Raw genomic sequence first — 12,500 nt, forward strand, 5'->3', positions numbered from 1 at the left:
AAAAAGAAAAAAAAAAGAAAAAAAAATTGTTTTCAATATCGGAAAAGACTATGATGGAGATTGCTATGAATGATTTTGTTTACATGACCATAGTGTAAAAAATAAGAGAGAGAGAAAGGGGTGGGGAGAGAGAGAGAGAGAGAGAGAGAGAGAGAGAGAGAGAGAGAGAGAGAGAGAGAGAGAGAGAGAATACGCAAACAAACGGGAGAAAAGGGGTGGAGGAAAATTCTATGATATAAACGAATAAATAAGCGAATTTTCAAATAAATAAATTTTGAAAAGAAATAGACAAAACAAACATATAAACATTAAAGTCAATTAATAATAATGAGAGACAAGGAGGGAGGTAGAGGGAGAGAGGGATAGAGAGAGAGAGATAGAGAGAGAGCAAGAGAAAGAGAGAGAGAGAGAGAGAAGGAAGGAGAGAGAGAGAGAGAGAGAGAGAGAGGGAGAGAGAGAGGGAGAGAGAGAGAGAGAGAGAGAGAGAGAGAGAGAGAGAGAGAGAGAGAGAGAGAGAGAAATAGAGAGAGAGAGAAGGAGGGAGAGAGATGGAAGAAAGAGACAGAGAGAGAGAGAGAGCAAGAGAGAGAGAGAGAGAGAGAGATCATCTGGAATAGGCAAAAGATCTCCGTTATTTGATTTATCCCCCACATGCTTGGATTTCCCACAGACATAGACTTCTATCTGGAGACGTTTGATGGGACGAATTAAAACAACAACTCAACACACACACAGTCTTCCGTGCGCAAATCATAAAAAAGTCACAATAAATAAACCATAATATAAATAGAACAACAACTTCAGAGGGGAGAGATTTTCTTTGATGAATGAATCCAGGCAGGGGGGGGGGGGGGGGGGGGGGTAGAGATAGTGAGAGAGAGAGAGATAGTGAGAGAGAGAGAGAGATAGTGAGAGAGAGAGAGAGAGAGAGAGATATATATATATATATATATATATATATATATATATATATATATATATATATATATATATATATATATTATATATATATTATATGAAGAAATAGAAAAAAAAAAAGATTGAAAAAAAAAGGCAATAGTAATAAAGGGAGATAATTCTTTAAAAGAAGAAACGTTTGATACCACATATTGATTAAGTCCCTTGATTTTATTTGTACAATCAAGAAGAACGACAGTGAAAAAAAAATCTCATATTTGGAAGTTTCAATTAATGTCCTGATTACGAAATTGGTGAGATTTAGGTGAGATAAGGTTGACAAATTGTATTAATGCAATTGTCCTTGCATTAGCTATGGCATAAAGTAAAGAACTCTCCATAGGGAATGAGATTATCGGAAGAGTAGCGTCCCTTGATTGGACGTCACGAGCGGAGCGGAAAAGTTATTAGAGAGAGACGTCATGTTGGTTGTGCGGCATGAGACACTTCACCGAAAGCGAGGACGAGAGAGACGCATGCGCAAAATCATTTTGACATTCTCTCTGTAAGGTGACGTCCAATCAAGGGACGCTACTCTTCCGCTAATCTCATTCCCTATAGAAGCAATAGGAGCTAACTTGTAAGACCTTCTACTATAGTAGAAGTATATTTTTTTTCTTTTAAACCCAGGCCATCCTATCTAATGACCCTCTAAATTAGTAACAATTTTATTTGTTAGGTTTAATATAAAACATTTTCAACATGTTGTTTAAGGGCAGTAGCAGTAGGATGGTTTTGTGTCATTTACAGCTTCTGTGTCATTATCTATCGGATTTTTTAACACTTTCCTTACCACCCATAGGACAATCGTCAGATTCGTTACGATCCAACCAGCACTTTTATCAATCTGATTTTCTTTGTAAATCACACAATTCAAAGAAAAGTGTCTTATTATAGCTAAAATACGTGACACTGTATTGTAGAATTCATTTTGCTGATCAATATTATGCATAGAATGTATTTGTTAGTATTCTGTTTGAGTAAGACAATTCTGTTCCTGAGTTGAGTAGGTGTGAAATTTTGGGGAAAATTCTGAAAATGACTGGTAAGGAAAGCGTTAATTTTTTTAATTTTTTTTTTCCACTTTCATGTATGTTGGCATCAAATTGTTGATTTATTGGCGAAAGCCTAAGATTGAATAAACTTTGAAACCTTTGTTAATAAAAGATAGAAATATAAGTGTTGTCTGAGGTGTTCATGGAGGGTGAGTGGTTAAATGGGAAGATAGGGGATATATTGGGTTGGTAGTTTGTGATTCTATTAACTTTTAGACAATTATAAAAAAAATGTTTAAAAACTATAGTAGAAGTATATCTCGGTTTTTGTACTACTAACGGGAGGGAGATTAACAATTTGGCCTTCTATTCTTTCGACAGGGCTGGCACTTGTCCATTGCAGGGACTTTCAGCTGATTCACTCATATCTAAACAGTTGGGAAACCTGAATTTATCTATCAGCCACACAGATGACTACCCAGTATATCATGAGTGAGTCGTTTCAAGTCTGCAAAAATTTTGGAGAAGCAAAAACAAAAGCTTCCGACAAAATATCAGTTTGAATAAAGAAACTTCACTTCACCCATACAAACCAACAAAAAAAAAAAATTTTTAATTTTAAAAAAAATTGAGCTTTTATATAGCGCAATATCCACTAAGTGTGCTCAAAGCGCTTTACAAGGGTCACTGACTAACAGCAACACGTAAAATGTAGAACGAAACATGACGCCTGGGAGGCGATATTACATTTTTTATGTCAACAGAGACAATGCTGTTAGCGGCCAGGTACTCACTTCACACCTGAGTACGGTGAGAGAATGTGAGTAAAGGGGCTTTTCCAAGGACTCAACTATGAGCAAAGCAAGGCTTGAACCCAGGACCTTCCGATCCGAAAGCGAGTGTCATTCCACAAGACCACATAGTCGCACATTGAGCACCCAAACACATCCTCAGACAAACACATCCTCATACACACACACACACACACACACACACACACACACACACACACACACACACACACTCAAAGAACAAAAGGAAAGAAATCCCCTACCTTGGAGGGATCCAGTCCATTCTGTTTCTTGGAGATTAAAGGTCGCCTGGGACTCCTCGGGCTGGGTAACTTGGCAGACGACGACGGAGCTCCTAGAGAGTTGCTGGATATCCGAGGCGATGAGCCTCTGGAGAGGGAACCACTGGAGTGGTGTTTGTGGGAAGGGGTGAGGGCTGGAACCGCCTCTCCCCTGGCAATCTGGTACAAGCTGTCCTTGAGGCTAACCTAAGGAAGATAAGAGAGAGAATTTTTTTTTAAATAGAAAAAATGAAATAGAAAAATTATGAGAGAATTATATATTTTTTTATCGAGTTGTTCATCATAGTCTGCTTTACCTATTACATGCTCAACCGTTTGTGTGAACAATCGTCATAAAATTATTTTAATTTATTTTTTTTTAATTAAATTTTTTTTTTTTATTTGTTGAAGTGAAAAAGTAGACCATCAGACCCATTAGGCCAACGGATTCGGAGTTTATCCTGGTCTCTATAGCATGAAACAGACAATAGCAATTGCTTTCTACCTTTTGGATAGGATGATAGTCTAATGTAAAGTACAAAGTACTTTCCACCAGATGTTATAGCCCCAGCTACCCAACCACTACGTGGACAGCAAAGAAAAAAAAAATTAAAAATCTCGACTTTACCCAGGATCATTCTTGGTCTCTTTGCGTATGAAGAGAGTGCTCTACCAACTGAGCTATCGACAAACCCTTTAAATTTTATACGTGGTCAGAACCCGAATGATTCTGACACTTTTTGTGAATTTTTTTTAACACCCAAAAAAAGTGAGGAATTAAAAGCTTGTAATTTTGACAAAGGCCCAGTAGTTAGTGAGTTAACTCACTCAACCCTAACACCGACTATATCCGTAGTTTACCCGGGTTACTTTTACCCCTTGCCTATTTATTACATTCTTATGAGACAATTTATAGGCATAGTATTCAAGCTATTTTTTTTTTTTTAATGTTTGCATGCTAATGATATTTCAATAAAACTATCTATATACATGCTTATTTTTAATACACTTTTTTCCAATTTTGAAAAGTATCAAAAATTCTCTAGAATTGAGTGAGTTATGGTTGGTAGCAAATGCTGCAATGATGAGTTTGTCTGTGCTTTCTAACTCAAAAAAAAACTGTGAAAAATTTTGACCAAAGGAGGTTGTGATTAAACAAGGAACAACAGAGTAAAGCTAAGTAACAAGTTGCCAAGATAACAGGCAGCAGCCTCTAACGGTGTCAGACTACGATGTGATGATGATATATCTGGGACCAAAACTCTTTGTTGCTGTACAGTCGCGAACTCGCCCGGTAACTTCGTCACAACGCATGCTCTATGGTAACCTGTATGTATGTATATATGTATATATATGTGTGTATGTGTGTGTGTGTGTATGTATGTAGGTAGGTAGGTAGATGTATGTAGGTATGTATGTACGTACGTATGTATGTACGTACGTATGTATGTAGGTATGTATGTATGTAGGCATACATCCATTATTTTTCACTAAAATAACAAATATTTCAGCAATTTTCCTTTAAAAAATCCAAACCCAAAAAACCAGGAGGGAAAAATCTGAATTTGGTCAAAATTACATCCATAAAAAAAAATGTATATCATTAAAATCACATGCCGATAAAACCTGTATATATATGTAACAAGTCTGAACTTTATATAATTTGGACTGAATCAATTTACCTGCACATCAGGATCACTTAGCCAGCGCAAGAACAACTCATCGACTTTAGACTTGAGTACTGGCTTTAGAGCCATGGCTGGTATTTCGATATGATATAATATAGAAGTAGTAGCAGGTGGTGGCAGGACTGAAATGGAAGAAAAAAAAAAAAAACATTACCAGGAAAACAAAATCGAACGAGTCATCCCCTAAAATTAAAATATTAAATGCATGAATACACCATACAACAACAACCCATTAATTAAATATTGATTTTTAATTTTTTTTAAAATGTATTTTGAATAAAAGTTGAAGCCTGTGCCCTTTGCCTTTCCACAAAACGCTGTTTCTCTCAGTGTCTACAGGGAAATACAACTCCTCTGAGCATTCATAAGATACCATAGGCACTGTCTTCCTCCAGAAAGTATGAATGAAATTAAATGATTATCAAGTTTTTCAACAAATGACAATTCAAAAAAAAAAAATTTTAAAGACTACAATGATGTTAAGTCAAAAAGGTTATAAAAACAGGTGGGATATTTTTTTTTCCCACACACACACACACACACACAAACAGACACATGCCCTCAAGAGTATAAAAGGAATACTGAGTCGAATCAATGAGTCTGTGATCAATTATATATTAAAATCAAAGTAAGTTTTTTTTTTAATCAAAAGGCTGTGAATACAGATTGAATCGTAAACAAAATTTAAAGACAATTCTGAAGCGGAGATAGATGAAAATTCATTTTTAAAATTTTATGAATTGTTATCTACCGCTAATTCAAAGTTGTCTTCAAAGATATTTATGATTCAGCTTAGTTGTTTGTTTTTGTTGAAAAGTTGAAAGTGTGAGAAGTCTTTGTGGAAATACTAAAGAATTTATAGCTATAGTCAAGAGTCCAGCGCGTATAAAATTTCAATTTAAAGCTAAGACAACAAACCACAAGATTATTTTCATCACGAATGATGAATGGATCTGTTGGAAGGGAATTGAGTCAAAATGGTTTCTAAGAGATGAATTATTGTACCTTCCGTAAGCTCCTCGCACCAAGGGAAAAAATCAAAATATTCCTTCCATTAAGAAATAATAAAACCTAGTACGTTTAACTAACCCTAATAGAAAAAAACAACACCCATGGACCTTTACTGAGACCAATAACTAACCCTAATACTAATAGAAAAAAAAAAATCCTCCGGCCTCGAGCTAACCCTAATAATAGAAAAGAACAACCCTAGGACTACTTTACACTACCTTTCAATACTTCAAAGACAAAATGGCGACGGAGAACCAAAACAATGGACATATTAGGAAATGTTTAACTTTCACTAATCTATTTAGGTTTACACTACAGTTTTTAAAATACTACTATATATTGACAAATTGAATAAACAAATGCCTGACCGAAGATCCACGTCACAGAGAAAATACTAAGGCTGCGGCTATTCGGACTCGAGTCTGAACAGCCTACCATGGCTATTCGGACTCAAATTCCAATGCGCATGTGCAATCAAACGATTGCAGTCTGAACAGTCTCCCGTGGCATTAAACATAGTTTTTGTTGTTGTTGTTTTTAAAAATATTTTAATTATTGATAATTACATAAAATTAATACAAATCAAAATTACGATTTTAGTAACTATCAAAAGGTAGTCTAAACCTGCTATATTTGACGAGAAAGACAAAATCATGGATCAATTGGAAGTCCAGATGAAATAATAAAGAAAAGAGTTAAAACTCTTCAAAAGTAACAAAAGTCAGCCAAAGTAACTGTGGTATAAATGAAAAGCGTTTCTAACAACATAACACGGAGTCCAAATAAAATCAGGACAAGGAAAAAACATTGAGATCGTGTGAGACAGACAACAATCCGTCTACAGACCGAAGTTGGGGTATGAGTTGAATCAGAGTGATATGGACAAAACAGAAATTTCTTCTGAACTCTTTTTCTATTTCTTTATCAGTTCCACCCTCTACCTACTGTCCACATTGTGTACATCCTCCCCTCTTTATGTGCACACACATTGGAGTCCGAATAGCCACGGGGACTATTCAGACTCAAGTTTGAATTGCCACTTCGAAATACTAATTGAAAGAGATGTTACCCCTCTTGGAGTAGGAGTAGTAGCTTTAGGCAGGCTTAAGCACATTTGCACTTGTACTTGCACTATATATTAATATTGTCTGGTCAGAGATCCAGAATAAAATCTTTGAGTTCAGAAAAAGTTTTAACTAAGACCAAGCAAAATAAAATACCCTCCTCTGCCATTCTCATTTTATTCAATTTTCTTCTAACTTCCACTTCCATATCATACATCATATTGAAAATAAGCTAAAGTTGAGACTTAGCCTATGGCTTTGGTTGGTATTTTACTGGTAGGGAACTTTTGTTGTTGTAAAGTGAAAGTGTGTAAAAGTTTTGTGAGTGTCCGAACCAGCAGTGAGTAAGCAGGGTCATCTCCGTTTCAATTTCAGTCTCAGTCACTCACTCTCTCTTAAGTTTCGGTCGGTCTCAATCTCAAACTCAATCTCGGATAGAATAGAAACTTCGCTGTAAGTGTAAGTGTAAGGAATACTAAAAGTTCACGATGTATTAATCCCATTTCTCCTAAGAATACAGGCCATAAACAGCAGTCTTTGCTGGTTAACACTTGGGGTCTAAGTTTGTGTTTCGTCCAATAACTACCGAGAAGTAGACAGTAGACATTCAGATTCAATAGAGTTGAACAAGGCTTGACTTGCACGAGAAAATAACAAAACAAAAATAAATAAAAGTAATGTAAATTGATCATAAAAACAAAATGCATAATGAAATACTTACATATAACAAATTTAATAAGTTAAAAGTAATTGGGAGGTTTAGAGCATGCACAAATAATCAGAAGCAATTATATTACTAATCCAGTGAAGGGCGACTAGACATTTTTTACGGTTGCCCACAAACTCGCATAGTCCGCCATCATTGCTATGAAGCTTTGAGAAAGAGGCTGAACGGATGTCATGAAATAAGTATCGCATTATTATTATTATTATTATTATTATTATTATTATTATTATTATTATTATTATTATTATTATATGTATGATATTATTATTATTATTATTATTATTATTATTATTATTATTATTATTATTATTATTATTATTATTATTATTGACGTATTATTATTATTATTATTATTATATTATTATTATTATTATTATTATTATTATTATTATTATTATTATTATTATTATTATTATTATTATTATTATTATATATTTATTATTATTATTATTATTATTATTATTATTATTATTATTATTATTATTATTATTATTATTATTATTATTATTATTATTATTATTATTATTATTATTATTATTATTATTATTATTATTTATTATTATTATTATTTTATTATTATTATTATTATTATTATTATTATTATTATTATTATTATTATTATTATTATTATTATATATTATTATTATTTATTATTATTATTATTATTTATTATTTATTATTATTATTATTATTATATTATTATTATTATTATTATTATTATTATCATTATTTATTATTATTATTATATTATTATATTATTATTATTATTATTTTATTATTATTATTATTATATTATTATTATTATTATTATTATTATTATTATTATTATTATTATTATTATTATTATTATTATTATTATAAGTGTTTTTTAAAAACTGTTTTGAATGGATAAATTTTGTTGACATTTTGGCATCTTCTTTAGACATTTTTTAAAGCATCTTTTTTATACCTCTTTGATAGACCTATTCTCACTAGATATAACCACAATAGGATTCAACAGTCGTAACGTCACTTCCTTCCTAATGACGCATGGTAACTTAGTAACACTGGCTCTAAACTATCGGAACAATGGCGGACGCCTGTATGAAATATTTCTCCGGCGAACAAAAAAGCGTATCCAGAGGGAAAAAAAAAAACCCCCATAAATTTGATCATGTTTTGACTTTTACACATTCTGATCACAAGACATATGAAAAGTTCTAGCCAGCATGGAGAAGAAAAAGTAATGATTTTCTTGGTTTAGAACCAAGATGGCCGCCGTTGCCGGGCGGCGTGACATCAGACTACTGAATCCAATTTTACAAAGCATGCACTTTTTCACCCGTAAACTGACAAGACGGATAAGGACGATACAAACATTAATCAGTTTTTGTTTTGTTTTTTAAACAAAAGTGGCAGTGATTGCTGAGCAAAGCGAACCTTGCAAGTATCCACATCTTTGGTATGCTTGAAAGTAAAATTCTCGCTGTTCTACCCGCCCATGGGGATGATCGAAAGAAAGAATGAAATAGACGTCAATCGTTTCTTTGTTATTGTTTTTTTTTTTGCCATTCGCGTGTATGACTAATTCTCATTAAACTGTATAGATAGTATTCGCTTGGCTAAGAAGCTCACAACTTTGCCATCCAGAAGTATAACGGACCAACACACAAAACGGTGTGTAACCATGAACGTTTATAGTCAAGTTAATACAGTTCAGTGAGCATTACTCATAAACGCGGATGGCAAAAAACAATAACAAGGACCTGAGTGACGTCATCTTTGAACTAGCTATTGTCTGATTGTAACAGTTTAGTGAGAATTACTCATAAACACGGATGGCGAAAAGCAATTACAAAGACCTGAGTGACGTCAAATTCATACTATCTATACTTCCGGATGACAATGTTGTGAGCTTCTTAGCCAAGCGCATACTATCTATAATATTATCTTTCCATGTGCTCGGGGTCATTGGGTCACATTGCAAAATGTGCTGAAAGTGACCCCACAGAGTGAACAGTGTTCACAGCTTTTGAAATATCCAACATCACGATTGGTCATTTTCTTCAGTTTGACCGTCACCATCGTTATGTTATAGATAGAATGCGCTTGGCCAAGGAGTTCACAACATTACCATCCGGAAGTATAACGGACCAACACACAAACTCTGTGTAACCATGAACTTTTATAGTCAGGTTAATACAGTTTAGTGAGAACAACTCACAAACGCGGATGGCAAAAACAATAACAAAGGCCTGAGTGACGTCATCTGCATACTATCTATAGCCTGACACTGAAATCCAAAAGGACTGGCATTTTGACGTCATTATTTGGTTTTTGCACCACCTAGTGAGTTGTCGTTAGAAGAGCTCATGGAAACAAGTTATTTCATTGGTTGAACTATTGAATACAACTCACGATTTGTTTTCTCTTGTGGCAAAAGACTGGCCTTTTGGCGTCATTTTTTGGTCAATGTCAGGCCATAACTTTACGAAGGCCATGGTTTGACACATGGGTATGTTTACAAGAGTAGCAAGTAATACGCTTCAATTGTCGTGACGTCACTCCCTCGTAATGACGCATGGTAACTTAGTAACTGGCTCTAAACTATAGGAACAATGGCGGACGCCTTTATGAAATATTTCCCCGACGAGCATAAAAGCGTATCCAGAGGGGAAAAAACATTATAAATCTGATCATGTTTTGACTTTTACACATTCTGATCACAAGGCATATGTGACCCTTCGCCTCAAAACGGTATTAAGTCGGGATGGTTAAGATGTTCAAAATAGAATTTATAGCCAGAAATATCAGACTTGTGTTGAGTTTGTATGTTTTATTGAGGAGAATGGACACCATATTTTAGGGTTCTTATGCCAACAATTTATATTTTTGACCAGTTTAACATTTAATTCAGATTTTAACTCTCTCCTTACCAGCTATTTTCAGAATTTTACCCCAAAACTTCATACTAATCCAACACAAAAATAGATTTTTCAAACAGAATAGCAACGAGTATATTCTATATTTTGTTCAGAGAATAATAAATGAGCTCTGCAACACAGTGTCGAGTTTTTATGGCTATAACTATAACAAAATGAAATCAGAATAAGGAAATTGTTGGCTGCATCGTAACGAATGTGACGATTTTCCTATGGGTGGTAAGGAGAGGGTTAAGCATCTGGTTCGTTCCTACATAATACCGTTTGGGGACGATAGGTCACATATTTACCTCGATTATAAAAGCAGAACGCTGATGTTTTTTTAAAAAACAAATTACCTCTTAAACGACGGTACAACACCACGATTGCCATTGACCCTCTCCTTACCAACTATAGGAAAATCGTCACATTCGTTACGATACAACCAACATTTTTCTTATTCAAATTTCTTTTGTACATCATAAAATTTAAAGAAAATGAACACAGTGTGTTGTAGAGCATGTTTTGCTTAAGACATTAGATCAATGTATCGCAAGAACTTTACTGCTATTGTGTTTGATTGATTAAAAAAAAAAAAAAAAAAAAAAAAAAAAAAAAAAAAAATATATATATATATATATATATATATATATATATATATATATATATATATATATATATATATATATATATATTGTGTTAGTTGGGAGGAAATCCTGAAAATGGCTGCTGGTAAGGAGAGAGTTAATTATTCTGTGTGTGGTCTGGTTCTTCCTTCCGCCAGGATGACGCCGCCGTCAAAAACGGACTGAGCGAAATGGTAGTCGTGAGTGTATCGGACCGTAGCCATCGTTATGTTATAGCCTGACACTGTAGCCATCGTTATGTTATAGCCTGATACTGTAGCCATCGTTAAGTTATAGCCTGACACTGAAATCCAAAAAGACTGGCATTTTGACGTCATTATTTGGTTTTTGCACCGCCAAGAGCTCATGGAAACAAGTGATCAGACCGTAGCCATCGTTAACTTATAGATAGTGTGCGCTTGGCTAATAAGCTCATAACATCGCCATCCGGAAGTATAACGGACCAACATACAAAACTCTGTGTAACCATGAACTTTCATATTCTGGTTAATAGGGTTCAGTGAGAATAACTCACAAACGCGGATGGCAAAATATAACAAAAAGGCTTGAGTGACGTCATCTTCGAACTATCTATAGCCTGACACTGGCCAAAAAATGATGTCAAAAGACAAGTCTTTGGCCGTGAAATAAAACAAATCGTGAGTTGTATTCAATAGTTCAACCAATGAAATCACTTGTTTCCTTGATATCTACGAACGACAACTCACTAGACGCTGCAAAAAAACTAAAAATGACGTCAAGCGATACGTCCCAGTGGGTTCTAGCGTAACCATCGTTATGTTTTCGCCTGATACTGAAACCCAAAAAGACTGGCAGTTTGACGTCATTATTTGGGTTTTTTGTTTTTTTTTGCATAGCCTAGTGAGTTGTCGTTAGTAGTGCTCATGGAAACAAGTTATTTCATTGGTTGAACTATTGAATACGACTCACGATTTGTTTTCTTTTGTGGCAAAAGACTGGCATTTTGACGTCATTTTTTGGTCTGTGTCAGGCTATAACTTTACGAAGTTATCATCATTATTACTATTATGACTATTATCATTATTTTCATTATTATTATTATTATTATTATTATTATTATTATTATTATTATTATTATCATTATCATTATTATTATCATTATTATCATTATTATTATCATTATTATTATCATTATTATTATCATTATCATTATTACTTTTATAAACAAAGCAGAGACCGTATCCACTTCAAAGAAGACCCATGTTTTCTTTATGCCGGCCACAAAACGTGACAAGTGGTGTTGACTCGAAAATTCATATCAAACAACACAATCGTCGTCTGAACCATACCTGTGTCCATAGTTGATCTCCATGTCTAGATATCTATTAATAGTATGCGCTTGGCTAAGAAGCTCATAACATTGCCATCCGGAAGTATAACGGACCAACACACAAAACGGTGTGTATCCATGAACGTTT

General features: G+C 34.0%; 1 protein-coding gene across 1 annotated transcript in view; it reads right to left on the bottom strand.

The window, feature by feature from the left end:
- The window catches only part of LOC144955855 (serine/threonine-protein phosphatase 2A regulatory subunit B'' subunit delta-like), a 237,477-nt gene extending 229,804 nt beyond the window's left edge, over positions 1–7,673 (bottom strand). Inside the window, exons 1-3 of the mRNA XM_078886065.1 lie at positions 7,509–7,673; positions 4,707–4,834; positions 3,007–3,231 (exon numbers count right to left, since the gene is read on the bottom strand). Coding sequence (XP_078742191.1) covers positions 3,007–3,231; positions 4,707–4,781 — 300 coding nt within the window. The 5' untranslated portion in view covers positions 4,782–4,834; positions 7,509–7,673. The remainder of the gene's footprint in view (positions 1–3,006; positions 3,232–4,706; positions 4,835–7,508) is intronic.
- Positions 7,674–12,500: the final 4,827 nt, after the last annotated feature.

This window comes from Berghia stephanieae, chromosome 10 (assembly GCF_034508935.2).
Source record: "Berghia stephanieae isolate SIO BIC M18660-M18661 chromosome 10, UCSD_Bste_1.3, whole genome shotgun sequence".
In the NCBI taxonomy this organism is placed as follows: Eukaryota; Metazoa; Mollusca; class Gastropoda; order Nudibranchia; family Aeolidiidae; genus Berghia; species Berghia stephanieae.